This window comes from Dermacentor variabilis, chromosome 9 (assembly GCF_050947875.1).
Source record: "Dermacentor variabilis isolate Ectoservices chromosome 9, ASM5094787v1, whole genome shotgun sequence".
In the NCBI taxonomy this organism is placed as follows: domain Eukaryota; kingdom Metazoa; phylum Arthropoda; class Arachnida; order Ixodida; family Ixodidae; genus Dermacentor; species Dermacentor variabilis.
Window position 1 is genome coordinate 130,322,797 of NC_134576.1, and position 21,109 is coordinate 130,343,905.

The 21,109-nt window shown below is 41.9% G+C and overlaps 1 protein-coding gene across 1 annotated transcript in view; it reads left to right on the top strand.

Moving 5' to 3' along the window:
- The first annotated feature begins 2,553 nt into the window (after positions 1 to 2,553).
- Positions 2,554 to 21,109, top strand: part of LOC142557500 (E3 ubiquitin-protein ligase RNF123-like) — a 50,410-nt gene continuing 31,854 nt past the window's right edge. The window contains exons 1-17 of the mRNA XM_075669396.1: positions 2,554 to 2,846; positions 3,053 to 3,137; positions 3,408 to 3,462; positions 5,991 to 6,070; positions 6,162 to 6,250; positions 7,005 to 7,059; positions 8,617 to 8,702; positions 8,810 to 8,896; positions 9,407 to 9,474; positions 10,264 to 10,507; positions 14,142 to 14,255; positions 14,321 to 14,437; positions 16,200 to 16,366; positions 17,438 to 17,540; positions 18,151 to 18,226; positions 19,297 to 19,358; positions 20,901 to 20,972. Coding sequence (XP_075525511.1) covers positions 3,083 to 3,137; positions 3,408 to 3,462; positions 5,991 to 6,070; positions 6,162 to 6,250; positions 7,005 to 7,059; positions 8,617 to 8,702; positions 8,810 to 8,896; positions 9,407 to 9,474; positions 10,264 to 10,507; positions 14,142 to 14,255; positions 14,321 to 14,437; positions 16,200 to 16,366; positions 17,438 to 17,540; positions 18,151 to 18,226; positions 19,297 to 19,358; positions 20,901 to 20,972 — 1,530 coding nt within the window. The 5' untranslated portion in view covers positions 2,554 to 2,846; positions 3,053 to 3,082. The remainder of the gene's footprint in view (positions 2,847 to 3,052; positions 3,138 to 3,407; positions 3,463 to 5,990; positions 6,071 to 6,161; positions 6,251 to 7,004; positions 7,060 to 8,616; positions 8,703 to 8,809; positions 8,897 to 9,406; positions 9,475 to 10,263; positions 10,508 to 14,141; positions 14,256 to 14,320; positions 14,438 to 16,199; positions 16,367 to 17,437; positions 17,541 to 18,150; positions 18,227 to 19,296; positions 19,359 to 20,900; positions 20,973 to 21,109) is intronic.

Here is a 21,109-nt window from a genome sequence, read left to right on the forward strand (position 1 = left end):
ATGTAGCTGCATCCATTTCACACAAAGAAATTACAGAAGCGCTCTATAGCGACGACATAGCGTCATACGTGGATGCGACTACATACACTCTTAGACAAAGGTACACCATTTGTGGTGTATATCTGCCACACAACGATAATCGTCATCTGCCTTGCTTGTGTTTCCTTTCTTGAAAACGCCGCGTCTGCTACTTTCCTGTCGGGGATGCTGTCATGCTGATAACGCGCATCCCGTTCGTTACTGGGGAGTACCGGGCTCACAGCGTTAAAGAAAGGAAGTGAGGACAAGAGAGATGACGTTTATTGTTGTGTGGCAAGATACAACCCAAAGGGTGCAATTTTTGTTTTAGAGTGTACATTTTAAGCCGACCTGCACCCTTAAAGGTGCTTTCCGTCGATAACTCGCACCCTTACACCCTCAACGGGAATAATGGTTTGAGTTGAACACTGATTTGCACCATCAAGGATGTTTAGGGGTGCAAATTAGTTCGCGGTGTGTATTCAGGAAATAAAGGTACACTAAAGAGAAACTAGACTGATAACGCATTCTTAAAGAACTATATTTGCGCGAATTTCGCAGATATAGCAGTTATAGGCTGATTAGGAGTGAAAATGAAGGTCATATTACAATTTTTTTTAATTTCCCGCCGAAACCACAGCGTTCGTACGCCAGTGTGTCGTCACGGATTTCAAAGTAAGATAAGTGAGATATTTCAACCTAAGGAGTCGAATAATCAACATGACAAAAAAAAAAAAAGACATTGGCTATCTTGTGCTATAAGAAAGTGTCGGAAATCAACAATAAACATTCAGTTGCTAGTCCAGCGTGTATAGACGTCTCTTCCTGCTTGTGTCAGAACGTTCTGCTGGAAACCAATTGTGCTATACCAATGGGTTTAGGCAAACACTGTTCTGGACGTTACCTTTTTTTTTTCGTATTTGGGCCGTTGCGAATCAGTGAAAGTTCTTGAAACTAGCCAAGTTCAGTCTGTGTCTTCTTTTTTTTTTTTTTTTTAGAACACAACACGGTCATTTTTTGCCGATAAAAATGTAACTGGGCCCTAGCAGACGCCATCTAAGTCGATGACATAATGGCGAGCTTAGTGCGGGAATTTCAAGGCGGCGTCGCCACCCGTCTGTCGTTTTTTTTTTCTTTTGCGGCTTTTCTGGCTTGCCAATTCCTCTGCTCATGACAAAAGTGGTAGCTTTTTTGGGGGGTATTGTAGAAGTGTAACGAACTAATCCAGGTAAAATATTTTTTTCTCTTTATAGCGTCCCTTTTGAGAGACGTATTCGAGCACAAATACTAGAATGAAACTTTATTTTTGACATAATGCGGCTCTGCAGAGCAACATATATAATAACGGGATACATGGCCCTCCTCTTTCCCCCTCCGATATTTCTGTGTACTGGGATACGTGGCATAATACGGCGTGTGACAACACCCGGCTGCCCAGCCACCCAACTCCGGCCCCGGATGAGTGCGTTTCCCCACCCCCTGAAGAAAAAAAAAAAGAAGGATCCTGGCTACGTATTGTGTTCAAGGCAACGTTAGTGGTGCACATCTGCTGAAATCACGCAGTCGACAGAGCAAAACAAGATGACGAAGCCATCAGCACTCACCATGCAAATGGCCAGGGCGATGTAATTGACAGCTTCCGTAAGCCCAGATATGTGGTGCCACAGTGGCCAATCTTCAACTTCTGCGAGCACAGTTGGGGGGAAAAAAAATAAGAAAACAAAGATGTCACACATGGCTGCGAGGGATGCCCAAACGAATGTAGCCAACTGGGCCACTTACCTTCAAATCCAGTGATGGACACGGCGAGCTTGTAAAGATTCATTACGGTAACAGTGACTCCCATGATGCTGGTAAGAACGTCGGCGGTGGGCATATGATCACTGGGGAAAAACGCCGCCATAGATGCGCCTGGATTGCTTCGATATAGTAAACGCCAATCAACGTCGAATTCTTAGAGGCCGCTTACGCGGAAATTTTGATATCGCATAGTACTGCGAAATAATTTTAAAAAAATAATCTTAGGAGCCACATAAGCCTAAGCCGCGCATAGGTGCTGTGCGCGCGCAGTCTTATGTAGTTCTCGTGAAACGCCGACAGCGCAACTAATACAAATCGCACGGTTGTTCGGTACCGCAAATAAACTGTGATCCGCCGTAACAGAAAAACACTGAGTCGCGGAAAATATCTGTTGACATTTATTAACATTCTTTGTCACCTGTGGTTTCGGTTTCGCCTCCCGCTCGCGATTACAGAGTACGCCTTTCTTCTTCTTCTTCTTTTTTTCGCGCGATTACAAAAATCATAGTGCGTTAAGAGACGTAATAGTTCACTTGGGGCATCTATCCTAGCAGATACCTTTTCCGAAGTGTCCTGTCGAGGCAGTATTGCACACGAACTGTTATTTTCCTCGGTCTCCTTCCATTACTCACCGAAGAGGTTTTCAAATGTACCGCGTTTTTCGTAGCGAGTAGAGTAGAAGCACCCATTACGACAAAGTAGGCGAACCGAGCGAGCGGGGCGAGCGTTTGCGTCGGCTCGGTGGCGCTTGCCTTGTTTCCGTTTGCGCTGCTACGGAGATTTCGCTTCGCCCTTTGCAGTCGGGAAAAAAGAACAAGGCGAAAGCACAGCAGCAAGCAGTCATGATGGCTAGCGGGGACGACACATGAATGAAACCTTGCAGGTATACAAGTGGCGATCGAAGAACTGACTGCATGACGGAAACACGTTTGGACGACGTGCTTGGCCAAATCTCAGCTGGGAACGCAGTTCATCGGTCGCTGCGCTGCTGCAGCTTTCACTTCGCAAGCGACGTCCGTGCAGTGCGGGTACGACGCAGATTGTACCCGCGTTTGTGTGGCTTTCGGCGCGATATCGGATCATTTGCACTCAATCCGGCGTAGTCCGTGCGGTCAAGTGTTTAGCAGTTGCGTTGTAGTGCGAAAAATGTACTTTGTGCCAGTCGTCATCGCCTTGACAGTACTTCCTGTAACGAAGCGGTTGTTTTTGCGCTGATTTCGGATTTGATGTGCAGGGGTCATCTTTTTGCTGAAGCCACCGAGGGATGGATGTGTGGCCCCAGAACTTTGCTGCAGTAGGTTGTAGGAGCGCTTGGCTCGGTAGGTGCATTTATATGATTGCTTTGCATGGGGATTGCATGAGTTACATTTGTCGTTGATCACGTGCTTTTTGATCGCGGATTGATTGTGCGTATTGGTTTAACATATCGAATGTTTGTATAGTCTAGCTGATGGAGTAACTAATTGATAAGCTCAGTTAATTTATTTTCAGTGTACCGCTGATTTTTTTACTTCTTACAGAAGCGCGGCTGTTTTCATTGTTTATAGCCCATTGTCAGCTCTGAACTGTTGCTTACTTTGTTTGAACAGAGGCAATGCTGGAATACGTGTTTAAGAGGCCTGTGTCATCAGATGCTCAAGACAAGTACGTACAATTTTACTGGACATATGAAATGATATGTGATATCAATTGGTTCTTATGGCCTAGTATATATAATGTAAAATCGTGCCAAATAACTTACAAGACCTTGAAGACCAGTTAATCTAGTATGCAAGGAATGCTTTAGCACAGACTAGACCACTGATGTGCATATGGAGGACTGGTGCCGACTTACTGCTGGACATTTTAATCCTTTAGGAAACTGTTTTACAAGTTGATAAAGTAGGCTAGTAGAATTTCACACACTTGAGTTTCCTTTACATGCACATTTAAAAGCTTGTTTAATACATTACACTGAAACAAAGGTACCACGACGGATGGCATATGTGTTCACCTGTCACCTATTGAAACACTTTCCTGTGCTGCCTGTATATTTCTTGTACATATTGTCAGTGTTTTTTTAACTATGAGGTCTCCTTCTCATTTATTGGACAAGGTAGCATGGTTTATTCTGCATTACTCCTCACCTGTAATTGAGTGTAACACGATAATTGACAAGGGGCAGACGCGACTAAATTTGCGTTCCATTTGTTTGTCATATTCTTGACCTTGTACGAGACTCTCTGTATGTGAAAGACCAGTTGTAACCTTTTTTGTTGTTGTTGTTGTTACGCTTTCTGAAGTGGCTTTTCATTTGCACCTTGTAATATAGTTTGCGCCTTCACATAACACTTGAAATCGGGACGCGGGGAGTGGGTCGCTGCTCAGAAGCACACAAACTATATTTTGAACTGCCTATCTTCATGTGCTCATGCAAGGTCTTATATTACAGTGCCCTTTCCAACAATATTACAGGATGTATGCTGGTAGATTGAAAGATCTAGCCTCTTCTTGCCGTAAATTTGTAGGAGTCATAGGCTTTGATTGAAAGCAAATTTTATGCTGAGAAATTAGGCATTCTTTTCAGCCAGCAACTCCCTAGTGGCATTCCACAGGTTTGTCTTACCAAATTGGAAAGGGATAGACACATGTGTAGCATTTATATCTTTTGAACAAAGGTGTCGAAGGCTTTGTTGGAGGTCATATTTGAGATGTTATACCACATGCCTGCGTGATGTACATATATCCTTTCATGAATCTGCTTCTGCCTTGCGTATTTTTGTACAAGGCTAAAGACGTCGGTCGTAAGTTAGCGCTGATCTTGTCTTCGTGCATTTTACACTCACTGCCATTGCAGGGATCTGGGATCTCCTAACTACATTTGTAGTGGTTTCGGTGTAACATGAAATCATCATTGTATTTCATGCCATTGTTATTAAAGTACAATTATAAATAAATGGGTGCAGAATGGGTGCATAATAGTAAACTATTAAATGGAAGAGACCACCTCAGATGGTTTTGAACTCGGGACCTCTTGATTAGAAGGCTTGTGCAGTATGTCAGAATATTGGTTACCACCATGAACAAAGGGTATCTGATGCCTCACAATTCACCTGATTTGCATGATGCAATGCATGAGGCAGGCATAAGTTAGTACTGAAGACACTGTAGCCAAGCAGCACCAGAAGTCGCCAGGCACCGAGCTCAAGAAGCAACCACAACATTTCTATAAATAGCCAAGAAGTAGCCAAAATCCTATTGAACGATTGTCACCACGAAATGCCCACACTCTCCGTGAGTAGGTGGGGAAGACGGCAGCAAGCTAACTAAATTTTAACACAAAGATGGAGTCACAATTGCATAGTGTGGTCAAAGACATGTTATGCATATTGTGAAGGGCATGGCAAATTAGGCAAAATTGAGATATGTTTGTTATATATGTTTGCTATTATGCAATATTGAGATATGTGTGTTACCGCACCAGCACCTGGTCCCCACAGCCAAAAAGCAGAGCATCCAAAAGTAGCCAATTTGGTACAGAGTAGCGATGTTATAACCAGTGTTGCAACAGTGTGGTCTCATTATCACACAAGTGTGACTGCACCATTGCACCAGTGTAAATTCAGAGTCGGCATTCCTTGCAACCTAAAGAGGACATTTCAGCTGAAGCATGGATGCCTCACAGAAAAGTAATGTGAGCTTAAAAGTGCAAGCAAACTTAGCAACGTGGTGACTTGGTCTACAAAGTTTTTCTGTGAGTGTGTTTGGTGTGGTCACACGTTGAAGCATGTATGTATTCAGTGTACATGCTTCAGCATGCTGACATTCAGCTTTGCCTTACTGTGTGACGCATTGCATGTTAGTGCATAACTGCAGATAATGGCCGTTGTGGTGCCTTCCTTGCACAATGTTCCTGGGAGCTGTGCAAACATTTTTTTCTAGTGTTTTTCTCTTTGTTTGTGCTGAAGCCTCTGGCAAAAATATCACAACTGCTTGAGCCATCATGTTTCGTGTCACTTAGTCAGTCAATGGGAGATTACAGCTATGATACCTGGTTGCTCCTTCATGAGATGTGTGTGAAGGCAGATTTACTTCTGCCATAATGGCACGCTGCAACAATCATCACGTGTCCCCTTCTCTCCCAATGGCATGTTTATGCTTGTGACGTTCAAAGTCTTTCTCACTCATTACAGAGCCACACTAAAGCTAGAGGACCTGGATGACTTCATTGACTTTGAACTTGAGAATTTGTCTAAAGGACAGGTTGCCGAGAGTAAGTATTTTACTGCACTTCACAAATGCCTCTGTCAGCCCTGGAAATTATGGTGTAGCTGGCATCATGCTCTCTGCTTGACCCCTTTCAGGTGACTATGGCCGGCTTGGTCCTAATCACGTCATGTTCGACATCTGCTCCAATGTTGGGACATTCATTTTCAACCAGGATAGGCTTGGGGTGAGGCCCGTTGTGTATTTGTTTTATCGGTATTCATAAACAAATTTTTTGTAAATGTTGCCAGCTTGACTCACATCATAGTGCTGTTGAACACATGACAGAAAACAGTACAACAAATGAAGAAAGTTGAAATGCAAAGAAAGCCCACGTGAAGTTGCACGGTTTTCCAGCACGCATCTGTACCCACTTGCCCTAGTGTCGGCTCCCATGGACTGTCAAACGCAACCTCGGCTTGTGGTTAGGAAAAGTGGTTGTGTTTCTTTAAAATTCTTTGGGCTGTTGGGAGTGTGAAGTTGACACTTAGGTTAATGTTTTTCTAGAAGTCTTCTTTGAAGTCTCACCACTCTTGTTCCAAGGTACAGAGCAATATGATTGTTCTTATTGGATTTCTTTAATCACGCAAAAGCCATTGATGCCCTGTTTTGTGAAATCTTAGGTACCAATTTATCGCAAAATTTTCTGTAATGGTAAGAAAGAAGTTTGCGTTAAGTTTGAACTAAATGAGATAAACAGTAAGGGACTGCATAGTGAGAGTAAGCACATAAAATTACGCATACCTATAAGTATTTAGCACCAAACCTTAAAGAGTACAGATTTTAAAAATATTTGGTCCAAGATTGACCCCTCTGCTCCTTAACTTATCTTTTCGGGGAAATTGGTAATAATAAAGGCACACATCAACAGTCTCTTCTTCGCAGGAATAGAGACAAATGGTGGTGGCATAATGTGGGGGATTTTTCTTACTTCTTTGCAGGTGTCAAGTCAAAGTAACTTCAATACGATACGAGCCACTTGCTGCGTTTTTAAAGGTGAGCTTTTGTTGCCAGGCCTTTGACGCTCCACTTCCTGCACATGCCCTGGAAAAGCTTCATCAGATGCAAAGTAACATCAATAACATGCAGGCAAGCAGGAATTAAATGTGACCCCGAAGAAACAAAGTAGAACACTTAGCAGAGTGTCGATGTAGGCCAGTTGGTGATTCTTGATTTTGGGAAGTTACCGCAAGCGAAACACGAGACTTACTTTCCCTTTGTTCAAGTCTCGTGTTTTGCTTGCGGTAACTTCCCAAAATCAAAAAGTAGAACTCCTCTTGTGCAAGGATGATTTGAACTTGCAGTGGTGAGGCTGTGGAGTAACAGGCTGCTAAACATGCTCTAAGCCTGTGTTGCACTAGTTTCCCACCAGTTTTGTATAAGTGTTCTGCCAATGTTCTGCCAAGATAACTTTCTTGTGGTCAGCAAACGGAGTGTTATTGCATCGAGGAGCGAAAGCCAGAATGCCCGCCCTGCTTTTTGAAATGCACACAACGCCCAAGTTTTGCACTGTGAAGCAAATAAGGAACAATACCAAACAGCTACTAGGTTCAGGACACTGTGCTGAAAACTGTGTTAGTAAGTCGGTGGCAAGTTGGAAAATTGTCACGCTTGTGAAATTTTTCCATGGAAATAGTAGCCAAGTCTAGAACACGTGTACATTTTGCTCACTACAATCTTCAGATCTGTCATTGATAACCCCATACTGGTAGCGAACCACCTATCCGTATGTATCATAAGAAGCCAGCAAACACTGACACCAAGGACAACATAGGGGAAATTACTTGTGCTTAATAAATGAAATAAAGAAACGATAAATGAATGGAAAATAAACTGGATGAAGAAAACAACTTGCCGCAGGTGGGAACCGAACCCACAATCTTCGCATCGCACGCGAAATGCGAAGGTTGTGGGTTCGGTTCCCACCTGCGGCAAGTTGTTTTTTTCATCCAGTTTATTTTCCATTAATATATCGTTTCTTTATTTCATTTATTAAGCACAAGTAATTTCCCCTATGTTGTCCTTGGTGTCAGTGTTTGTTGGCTTCTTATGATGCGACTAATAAAAATCGGGCCCCTCGGTTAACCCCCTTTCTTCTCATTGATCTATCCATATGTAGCAACATAGCATCTCTAGGACAGCGGTGCCTTCAAAAGGCCTTTGGATTTGTGGAAAAACACGGGGAAGGCGGGAGATGGAAATTCAAGACGATGAGGAAAATGAGAACAAGGTGAAAGTAGGAGCTGACGTTTCGACACGTGGACTTCTCTTTCTCAAGGCCTTGATCAAGACAAGCCCACTTGTCGCAACGTTGGCTCCTGCTTTCACCTTGTTCTCGCTTAGAATTTTTGGGCGTCTCTCAGCAATTTAAGTCCGCTGGAGTTGGCATAGCTGAGACACTTTTGCTTCGGGATGCCAGGGGAGACAAATTTGTAGAGTGCACATTTTTTTTTTACTTAAGATTTGGGAATCATATCAGTGTCCTGTGACACTTGTTCACTGTCTTAGCACTCGCAATATCAACCTTCCTGCCATTTTCATCACGTTACCCAGGCAAGTGGCAGTACGAGCTGATGCTTGGCTCCAAGGGGGTTATGCAAGTCGGTTGGGTCACTAACAACTGCAAGTTTTCTCAAGAGGTATGTACGCCTGAATTGTTGTTGCAAACAAGATGACTTACCATTTGGCCTGTCTCATAGGGAACTTCCTTGACTCTAATTTGTACTTGCCCTATGTCTTTTCACAGAAAGGAGTTGGTGACACTATAGACTCCTATGCCTTTGATGGGAACAGGGTGCGCAAATGGAATGTTGCCACATACAAGTATGGAGAGGTATGTGAGCTACTTTTGGGACATCACTTAAAGCTGTCGTATCACTGCTTTGAGCACTGGCTTATTGCATAAAGGCAGTCTTTGTCAAAATGTTTTGGGCCATGTAAGAGAAGGGAGTTTAGAAGTTTCAGTGTGCAAATGGAACATTGTCAAGTGCAAGTGAAGTATGTGAGCTGCGTTCAGGACACCACTTAACTTTAACTTATAACTGCTTTAAGTTCTGGCTTCTTAACACACGCATACAGTCATGGTCAAAAGTTTTTGGGTGACGTCAGGTTTAGAGTGGGATCTACAAAGCTTTCATTGTCCTAGAATCTCCAACATGAAAATTCTTCATTTTTCTAACCTTTGTAATGCTAGGTGTATTGCGGGAGCCCATTAACAAGAATCCTGTAGATCTGGTCACTGATAGAGTGGCTATGACAATTTTGATGAAGACTGCACTCTCTTAAACTTGCAACTGGCATGGTAATAAATGTGCTAAGTAAGGACTTCATATTTTCTTTCCAGGCCTGGGTGGCTGGTGATGTCATTGGCTGTTGTATCGATCTTGACAAAGGCACAGTGCACTTCTACAGGTGGGTGCATTGACGATTGCTTCCCTCACTTGGAGGCACCTGGTAGTGATGCTCTCTGGTCAGAATTAAGAATTTAAGGCTAATGGAGCCATCTCAGTCTGGTATAACCTCCATGTAAGATAAAAGCAACCTAACGAATACAAAGACGTGCTATGCCTATCGCAGTCAGCAGCACAATCAGCAGAAGGAGAATATTCAAGCACATTCCTTCATAACTTTCAGGGTTAGAGGTGCAGTTCCTACATGAATGCAGCCATTATCTTACATTATGCAACCATTACGAATGCTCTATTAATCGCTTTAATTTTTGCGGTGGTTTCTGTATAAATGTAGTGTGAAATGTAGTGTGCCAGCTTCTTCGGGATTTCTGTAATAACTGCAGTTTTAGTCTAGTGTCAGTAAAAAGAGAAATTTTTTTTGCAAGTGTAAAGCAGTCTACCCAACATGGCACAGCTGACTGCCATGTAAATCCCACACATAACCATTTGACATTGCAAGATTTTCTTTTAGAGATCATTGATGTAACAGAGAACCCTCTGTATTTCGATAAAAATTGTTACTCTAATGTATTACTGTCTCCCCGAAAATAAAAACCTTTTTTCTAAAGACAGGCTGTGTGTGTGTGTGCATGTGTGCACGCGTGTGTGTGTGTTTAATAAAGCAAATATGGCACAGTTTACTACAACCTGAATCCCACACATAAAGACTGGCCTTTGCCTGATTTTCTTTCAGTGGGGCAGATGTTAGGCGTAACATGATATCCTCTCTATAACCACTCTTCCCTTCCAGGAATGGTCGGTCCATGGGGGAAGCGTTCGGCAACGTTCGATTGGGGCCGGGCCTGGCCTACTTCCCCGCTGTCAGCCTCGCGTTTGGCGAGAACCTGGTGGCCAACTTTGGTGCCACACCATTGCGCCATCCCGTCGAGGGTTATAGGCCACTTGAGAAGACATCGCTTCGAGATGCTGAACGCGCCCGCCTCTTGCTGCTTTGGACAAAGCGGCTACTGCCAGTGTATGAGGAAGTGCACAAGGTATGCTTGCTTCTGTTGGGCTATCAGGAGGATGGTCTTGTAGCCAGCATGACAACCATACACCACAGCATTGTAAAGATTGACTTTTGGGCTAGTCGGTTTGCAGTTACCAAAAGACAGTTCCACCTGACATGACAAAACAAGAAAGAACGAATATACACAGAAACATGTCTATGTGCTCCCTGTTGTACTGTCTCGTAGGGTGGTGCTGTTCTTTTTGTAATGTTTTGTTAAGAGAGCACTTCGCACTTTAAAAAAGTGTGTGAAATTTATTGGCACAAGGGCATTTCAGGACATACTATGCCCTGTACAGTATTATGCCAGGACAGGCGTACCTATGAAAACCTGGAAGTACCTAGCTTTACAAACCTCAGGAGGTACCTAGAAGTACCTATAAAAATGTGGAAGTAAGAGAGAGTGGAGAACAGATTGACCCGATGTCTCAGTATGCAATGCACTGAACGAAGATCGTTCTCTTGGCACTTACCAGCAATTGAGTCTTTCAAATCACCCTGAGCTAGAACGTCGTGTGCGCATTTTAGTGAAGCGTTAGGTGCGGGAAGTGGGTGTATGAGGTGTTCACTATGCACAGTGCACTTATCCTGATAACAATGCAAGTGAATTGCAGCATTTCAAGCATCGCTATTTAATTCTTTTTTGGTTATATTTGCTGTGAAGTGCATGTAACAAGGGGAGTTGGTGCACTTTTCACAGCTGTAGCGCGCCGTCACTTCGCTGTGTTATTCAGTCAACAGTCAAAAACTTTCTTCCTGGACAGTAAATGTTTGCAGAATGCAACATCTCTTAAGTGTTTTCTCATTTCTTCATCATTGTTGTGGGCTGTTTCTGTTCCCTCTGCTAGTAACAGGTGATACTTGTCAAGGCTGCTTGCTTGTTGAGGACATCTATTAGTGACAAGAATGTCAGAAAAAACTGGGGCAGCACTTTCTTCTGAAATGAAATTTCTGTTGTCTCCAGAGAATAAGACTGTATGACTGCATTTTGAAAACATGTTACCGGTGTAATCGAACAGGACTTTAGGAGTAGAAACACACAGAAGTATATATGGGTAGTTGGGCAATTTGGTATTTCATCATCAGGAAACTAGAGCACTGCAACAATGAAATGTGGGTGGAAACATGTCAAATGTGTGTCCTCTTTCCTGGTGTTTTGTCATCACGGAGCTCTAGCTTCCCGCTGTAGAAACGGACATGACGGACGCTGCACTGCAAGTGACATTTAGTAGGCACAGGGCTACAGCAGGCAGAAGTCGTACGAAAAAAATTTTTTACTCTGCACGGGGGCCGTTCGCCCTTTAAGAAGCTGCTCCACTTCTTTCTTTGAGACACCAAGAGAAGTCATGCTAATACGTTTGTGTTATAGATGTAAAATGTATGCACATTAAATGTCTTGTTTAGCCTGATTGCTGGCTGCTGTAGCCCTGTTGGAGGTAAATTTCAGCTGAAGTGCAACATCTGAAGTTTCCTAGCTTTGCTGACCATCATATAGACTCTCTGATACATCATCCCAGGCTGGAAGTAGCGCATACAGGTAGCTTTTGTATTGTATATGTCCTTCAGCTCTGCCGTGTTCAATGTGGAGCCACTCATTGGAGAATGTATAGTGTGATCACAAATCCTGTTTTAAGTATAAGCAGCAAACACATGCTTTGAAGTCAACAATGAAGCACATTTGGTGATCATCCTTTCAGAACAAAAACATCGTGAAAATGGAACAAGGAGAAGAGACAAACAAAATGCTGTACAAAGTTACTCAGGCCATGGGGTGTAACGCATCATTGCAATGATCTGCTCTAAACGCCTTAACTCTTTCGTTACTGCTAGGAATGTGCTTATTTTCGGTGCTTTATGCTTTAACATATTATTTCAAGATATAGTAGTCGGGATGTATGCAGAGTTACATAAAATTATAGCCTGATCAGTGGTGTTTTGATTGCATATATAGCAGGTAATAAACGCTCAGACAATTTTTGAGTGTTCTTATGTAAAACTTCAAACAAGCACCTCAAGGAACACAAATGAAAGTGCATAATAATTTGCTATTCTTAGTATAAGTACTGGGAGTAAAATGAATCTGAAATATATGAATTATGCACCTGTGGTCCCTGGTTCCCAACTTTTGTAAGTCAGATCACAAAAAAAAATTATTATGAAGATTTGTTGGTGTCAATACTAGCCATAGTGATGCCCTTGCTATGCACGAAAGCATTAGCTTCGCAAATGTGAAAAATGGGTAAGCTCCTATTGTGCAGGGAGCGCTTGTTTTTACTCATTGCACCAGGCACCTGGTTTTTCTTTTACTGCATTCTCTAAACTTGCAAAGCAATGGTTGTCAGGTCAGGGAACATGCAGAAGCCTCCTCATACATGATTATGGCGTTTGATAAGCTTTTCTGCGTAATCAAGGTGGTCTAGCGTTTGTTCAAATAGTGCTGGAGCCTTCGCATGCTTTGTTCAGTTCATGTACAGTGCTGTACAGTAATGTAGTGTGTTGGACAATATTGTACGATAATGAACTATGGCGTTTGCACAGGTCGTATTCAAAATGTAAGAGATTAAACTGCTAGTCAAGCTTCGGTCTAAGGTTGTTCTGAAATCGACTGCGTGCTCTTGTGAAAGTGAAAAGACCACATGATGGGAAGGATTACTTGTAATAATTTGTATGTACGCTGCCAAAGCACTGATGGATAAAAGCAACCCCTGGTGGGGCAGATAAAGTTGCACTTGATATTAGTTGAACACAATTATCAAGGTAACATGCGCTCATGAGTGTCTACCGTTGTTTGAGACATGGTTAAAACAGCCTATGTGTTGGATCGGAGACTTGACAGTCAGAGAGAAGCTTCTGTGTCTTTACTGCTGCTGTCATATAAATGTTATGTGCGAAGTAGACATGAGTGAAAATTTTGTATCATTTTATTAAATAAGTGCTAGGAGCACTGGAGTCTTAATTTTGACAATATCTCCAGTCGAAGTTTTGTCTTTTAAGACTTCCCAATCTGCCAAAAATTGTAAAATCTGACAAAAAGTTAAAGTTCAGTTGTGATTTCAGAAGGTACATGATGTTGCTAGTAAAATAATTCCCAAAGTAAGTTCTAACGATGCTTCAAAAGACTGTAAATCAAACTGATTTATTTCTGTAGATGTGGTAACGAAAGAGTTTGTAACCTTCTCTAATGAAAGTGATATTATACGTACCTGCATGTATGTGTGCACATAACTTATTTTGTGTTATTCAACTGACTTGATTTATTCACGTGTGTTTAATCGCAGAGACTGCAGGGTGCGCCATTTTGCTGCTGTTCTTTCTTTTTTTACACTGACTGTTACGCACATTTTGGAAATGTGCTTTATAGCGAGAACATTTTTCATGTCACCTCATGTTACCATCCTTCGATAACTGAAAAATGAATTTTTTGTGGAGAAGGGCCAGTGGCACAGTAGTTGCCGACGTTACCAATTTCATCCAAACGAAGCGCCCACAGCATCTGTGGCGCCGCTTGTTTCTACTCCTTAGGTCCTGTTCAGTTGTGTTTATAACATGTTCTAGCAACCAACTGTCTGAGAGCATTTAGCTAAATCCCTGCGACTGTTTTGTGGGGCAAACATTTGCAGGGTGCATCCCAGCCAGCCTACCTCACTGATGGCCTGGACGTGTTTCGGCAAGGCACAAAAGCACAGGCCCTTCTCATTGCTGCGCCCGTGCTCCGGCGCCTCGGCCCGCTGCTGGTGAGGCTGTGGTCGGCGAACATCGACGAATTCGGTGGCCAATGACGTTGTACTTTCCTGCGCAGGCATCTAGTCACGTAACAGAAGTCTCCTTCCTCCCGTTCCTGTTCCAAGTCTTCGAAGAGAGCCCAGACGGAAGACGGATCTCGACACTACTGGAGCTGTTCTGGGCACTGCTGGAAGTGAGTGAGCTTGCTCGTCTTGAGTGAACTTTACGCGGCCAACTGTACCGATGAGAAACGTGTCCGGGCTTACTCGCTTCTCCAGCAAACATTGATGCCAGACCTCAAAACGACTTCATTTCGGGTCCTTGGCCCCACTTGAGATATAACTGCAGTGGTAGTAGGAACCACGCTACAGTTTTTCCACCACACAGGACAAACCTCAAGTGTTTTAATATGCTGTTTTGTTTACAGTCAGCATCACTGCACTGATGTTCTTGTCATCATCATGCTCCATCTCTTGACTGTTCCCCTTTCCCTAGTTCCCTTTGCAGAGTAGCAGAGCTCATGCAAACTGTTGTGCCTTTCTGTAAATAAACTCAAATACTACAGGCACAAAATGGCCGTTCGCTTCCAAGATGTTGGCAGTTTTCATTTGTGGTTTGACCTCAACATTGCTTTGACAACTAAAATGCCAAGTCGATTGCTGGCAAAGTCCTGTATATGGTTTTTTGTCTCTGACACTGAAGCTTTTGGTTGAGGGCTTCAAGGTCAACTAGCACACTGTTGTTCCAACTCAAAGCACAAGCAACTCCAGAAACACAAAGAAGCTGTTGCTTCTACAGTCCTTGTATATTTCAGCCATGACACAGTCATGCTATGCCTTTCCATATCATTTGTTGGGGAGGCAGTGACCTATGGCTGCTTTTGCTTTTTTTACACTCAGATGTTCCATTAGTCCACTTCATCTCAATCAGTTTGCTCAGTGCTTGGATTGAAATATCTTGTAAGGCTTAAAAAAAGAAAGAAAAAAGAGAAAACTTTGTAATGTGAAGTGAACATATTGAAAGACATCTATTTCCTGATTAAGCCATTCAAGTCGCATTCATGAATCTTTCAGGCATTCAGAGTTTTATGTCAAAATGGAGCTGCTAGCTATGAATTCTTTCATACTATGGCGTGGCTGTGTTTCAGCATTTGGTGTGTAACATTTAGCTTTCTCTGTCTAGAGCCTATCAAAAATAGCCTTGGGCTAGCCAAAAGGTTTTGGAAACTACGCTTTCTAAGGTTGTGAAGCTGATGAGCAACTGTACAGCCTTTTCAGCAAAGTAATCGAGCTCGAGTGTGGTTTTGGCTGCTGGTTATTGAATTGGTTCCGAGTAACAAAACACAGTTGGACTTAACAGGTATGAATAGGTTTGCATTGCTCTGAATAATGTTTTTTTTTTTAGGCAGAAAACTGAAAACGATTATACCTATTGAGCATCAGGCATCTTTGCTGACTTTGTGGCGTTTGTGCATATGCTCATATGCTTATGCACTTAGTAACTAAGTTACATGAATGTTTCAGCATTTTCATATCTTTTGAAATTATCATGATCATCATTATTATCATCAACTTATTTCCATTTCCTTTTGCAGTTTTGTCAGCCCGCTCAAGCATAAATGCTTTTATGTGTTATTGGGGAGCCATTATTTAGTTATGGTGTCTATTACATGGATATATAACTGTACAGTACAGTTCGCTTAGAGTGAACACCTAGCTGGCAATAAAGCCAATATATCTTAATCACTTCTACTTTACTGAAAAAAATATATATCACTTTTGAGATGCATTAAGCTGGCATCTGCATGTATAAAACATTAACTTGCATAACTGTATTCTCTGCAGAGTTTGAATCGCATGTGATATCTGAATTGCAAACCAGTTTCGAAATGCAGGCAAACAATATGCAAATGGTTGCAAATAAATGCAAATTTCCTTTCATTTCTGTTGACGCAGCCTCCGGAGATCAAGAAGTGCCTCGAGAACGTGGCCGTGGCGTTGTTGACGGGGTTCCGCTTCTCCCCATGCACTCCTGACTTCCTCCACCAGAAGCGGCACCTGTGCCTCATGCTGAGCGTTTTGCAGCATGACTCATCGCGTCGCTACCTCCTAGAGAGTATTTTATATCCTTTGCATGCCTGCCAACTTGTACGGTTTTATCTCAAAGTGCCCGATATTTAGACGTTGTTTGGGATTGTTGTACTGACACACCAATAATTCGACTATTTTTCACTTGCATCCAGTTTAGTGCGAAACTGATTTCCAGAGAGTGCAAAATACATTCTTTTTAGCCTGATGTATTGGAACTGTTAGATTATTTGGATTTACCCGACGTACAAGTCGCCCACTCCACAAAACCAGTGTGTAACAGCAGCCGAAAGTTTAGCTGCCATTACATGAATACTTTCTTGAATAAACATCATTATATTTCACGAATAAACATTGTTAATATTTCCGTTTTGCGACACTGTATCATTCTGGTTTGCAACTCTAGAGCAGGGTGCATGGGTGCATAAGAAGCGCAGGAATAGTCAATTAAATAAGAATTGCAGAAATGGCAATTTATAGAATTCAGTGAAGCATCTAATAGTGTAAGAATAGTAGCATAAAGTAACAGTAATGCATATTATACCATTATACAGTAATAGAAGGTAGTATAATGCTGAGCAACAAGAGTGCACAAATGACAAATGGCATTACAACAAAACCGCTATTGGTTAAAAATAATAGGATGAATCCAGGTCAACAAGCAGATAGTGCTTTCAAAACAAGCACATGTACGTGGCACAGGCTATCTAGAAAAAAAAAATAGCCTAGAACATGTAGAATACTTCATTCAGAGAATCTGTTATAAGTACAACTTGTCACAAGCAACGGGAGGATGTTGTAATCAACTTAGTGAGTTTTACAAGAAACATAGCGACACGGAACAACTCCAAGGCTATTTGTAGTAATCGTAACTGGTCACCCTGTTCTGGGGGCTCATGTTATAGTTGCTGAACAGCTTGATCAGTTATCGCACAAGATACTGAAACAGCATGTCCAGCTCATTAGTGTGACACAGCACGTCGAAGAATGTGGAGGTACATAAAGCAAAATTTGTGATGAGGGTGCAGCTTCCATTGCATGCGGCCGTGTCATTGACCTCCGTCTCTGGGCTTCCAACTGCTGCATCCTTGACTGCGTGCTTGCACATTTGACAAGATCAAGTTCGCCATGTTCATGGAGGTAAAGCCTCCGGACAACGAAACCCTGGCTACGCTTATACCTGATGTGTGGTTCGAGCTTATGGAGGAGGTGAGCTCATACTTTTTTAAACATCTTTTTAAAGTAGTACTGACATGACATTTTCAACTTTTCGCTCTTTGCTTTAAATGTGAAGGTTGTGGGCATTGAAACCCTAGAGAATGTGCTGCAAGCCTCAGAGCACCCTAAATAATTTGCTGTAATAACTTTTCTTCCACAAGCAGCCCTAGTTTCATTCCCCAGGAGGTATATGTGTCACAACATCGTGACACAGTTGTGTGGTCACACGGATGCAGAACACTGAGATGTTTTGGCACTCGCTTCTGCTCGCGCGGTCGTCTGCTACGCTGCTGCTCGTTGCACGCAAGAACAAAAGACAAGTGGCACCACTGCCTGCAAGTTCTCTCGCCAGCTTGTCTCGATGTCCTGGATTTTGACATGCCTTGTTAGAATGAGTTTATTGTTGTCAACAAAGAACGGGCTGCATTGCATTTTAAAGCAACCAGAAACTTGACTTGGGAAGTTTTGCTGCTTAGGAGAGGGAAATTTCACTTGATTCAAGAAGTTTTGCTTGTGCTCGCGGTGTTATGTCTCATAGGCCTGTCTTTGCCATATGTTCAGTGCAGTTGCCACGTCTGTTTCTTCGTAATTTGTCTTATAGGTACATCCTACAGAGGAGACCTACAGAAAAAATTTGTACGCAGCTGCCAAGCAAAGGCTGAAGGTTATGAGTGCAGGTGAGCATAGTTGAGAATACGTTGATCTCTTCTGCTATACTTTCTGTGTTTGCGACGGTCATTTTGTTCAAGACTCACGCAGGGAGGTCGGTATATTGTCATGCGCCCTTTTATCTTTTGCTGGCATTTGTCTTTCACTGAACTATCGCTGTTATCAAGTTGCCGCTGGTCAGAATGTGTGTCTGCTGTATCCGAAACATCCTTAATGTTGCCACTTCTGTAGCAAGAGAGACTTGTCTAATCAGATTGCGTGTGCAAGGTGATTGGTGTTAGACATTCTTGAATGTGTGTGAGCAATATTGTTTTAGATTCTTTAAACACACTTTTGGCAGTTAACAGTTACTACAGCATAACAAAATACTACTGAGTTGTTCGAAACTTCCTTTTGCTTGTAGTCATGGCTTATCCGGCAATACCACTGTGAATAATTATATATGAAGATGCTGTATTGTTCTCGCTGTCATCGTTGTTGTAACAATGATTTGCTAGCAGTGGAAAGCTCAGAAACAGGGTCTCGAGCATTTGCTTTTCCAGTGAATGTTAAATAAAATTTCAGGTGAATTGAAGAAGGCAACATGAAAAGTGCCGTTCTGACTTCTTTTCTTATTAATTTTGTAGCCACACTCATATTCTTTTTCTGTATAATCATTTTACTATTCTCAAAGCTTTTGCTTTAAGTCTTCCATTGTTTCTTGGTCAGCAGTTCAAAAAAAAAGTATCTGTGACTCTAGTTGCTTTATATGAAAACTCAGTTAAACTTAATTTAGTTTCAATTACTCTGAAACTGTGTCTGTTTACACTAACATCCACTTGAATACTATTGAATTTTTCTTTGCTCTGATCCGTCTGTTTATATCAAAACACAGCTGAATTCTATTGAGTTTCCGTTGCTCGGAACTGTCTGTTTATATCAAAACACAGTTGAATTCTATTAACTTTCACTTGCTCTGAGCTGGCTTCAGCTGCATTTTTGTTTGCACACGTTTGTTTCACTTAGTTATAATTTTATGTTGGGCTATTCTACAGTGCGCACAGAAATGTCTGCTAACTAATTTTCTTGTCACATTCAGACATTGAGAACATCCAGCTGAGGATATTGGAGCAACTCACTGTGGACACTGATGCACCACAGGTATGATATTTAGCATTTTGTATCTGTACCAGACGGGCACAAGAAAAAAATGGCATTGTTTAGTGCCTTAAAGTTTAATGTCATTGCGACGTAGTGCATTTTCACAACTCAATCAGCCATCGAATATGCAACGTCACTCCCAGCGTCAGCAGTTATTTCGTATTTAGTTTGTAGGCACGCTCATATTCTTTTGCTGTATGATCATTTTGCTGTTCTGAAAGCTTTTGCATCTTCCATTGTTTCTTGGTCAGCAGCTCAAAAAAAAAAAGTTTCTGTGACTGTAGTTGCTTTATATGAAAACTCAGTTAAACTCAATTGAGTTTCAATTACTCTGAAACAGTGTCTGTTTGCACTAAAATCCGCTTGAATTCTATTGAATTCATGTCATGACATGATAGATGCATTTTGGAATAATCTGAAGTAACTGTACATAAAATGTGCCTGTTAATATTTTTCATGCCATTTTTGGAACTATTGCTTGTTAGATAACTTTTTTTGATGATATTACGATTAGTAAACAAACTTGCTGCAGTTGCTGCAGTTATGACCGTTGCAATGTTCAATGTCACAAAAAAATGCACATGCAGCAGCAGCTTTAGATACAGCGGCATTAACAAACGTAAGCTTCTACATTCTTACTGGCATGAACCTTGCTCATATCGCATGGAATTTATCTCTATAAAATTGCCTTCACAAGCACACCTCTGCAATTGTAATCGTGCCAGAGATATAACCTCTCAACATGGAAAAATCCCAAAGGAAGGAGTTAACATTTCTAGTTCTCTCTAAATCTTGCAATTCCTTCATATTATTTGTATGGAAAGGAAACTTGATGTCTCAGAAGAGATTGGAACTAATAATGTGAAGTATGATCCCCTTTTTGAATTACTGTAGGGGTGTGCAATTATTCGTAAATTTTCTAATACCAGTCTGTTATTATATTCTTCATATTGGTATTCTATTCAAGAACCAAGTATTTTAAATTTTTTTTAATACAAAGTTCGAAGCAAATTAAATGTATTGCTGGCCCAGTAGGAGCAAAAGTGATTTACTGCGATTGTTTCCGTCTGGGGGGGGTCCTGCGAATGTGTGCCAGATTGCGTGCTGCTTAGCACGCTTTTGTCATGGCAGAATTTAATACGTAAGGTAAGCTCAGCCACCAGACAAATGAGCTTTCTGTGAAAGCCTATCTCCCGTTGGCTAAGGCACTGGTCTGTGAAACAGGAAAAGTGCAACACAGCGCAGCGGAATGGAAAAACGGATGCAATTGCAGAAAGCACTTTAACTGCAATAAGAGAGCTTCTCTTAAAAGTGTAGGTATAATGGGTTGGTCCACTACTGACATGCCCATCTACATGATCTCAATGTCCCCTCAAGGTGCTGTGTGTGCAATTATACATGCATAGAAAATGCCTCAAAATCAGGAGCACTGATGAAATAAATGTAATGTTTTAAATGCATTGGATGAATTTTAAGGCACTTCTTATTGGGTCTTACTCATCGATGGGTAATCACAATTTTCTTTTTTCTCTCCTTGCTTAGGGTCAGACCAGCCGCGATCTGTTCCTTGCAAAGTTCGAGGCCTTTGTCAAGGAAAATACTCCAGGAAGCAGGGTGGGTATTGTCACATTCTTCAGTTGTTTGCAAAACATTCTACTGGCAGTTTTTTTGTAGGTTGTATAATGTAGACAGATTTTTATAGACTGTAGCAGCGAAAGGAAAGCTGCAGAGGCAAAGCGCACACAAGAAAA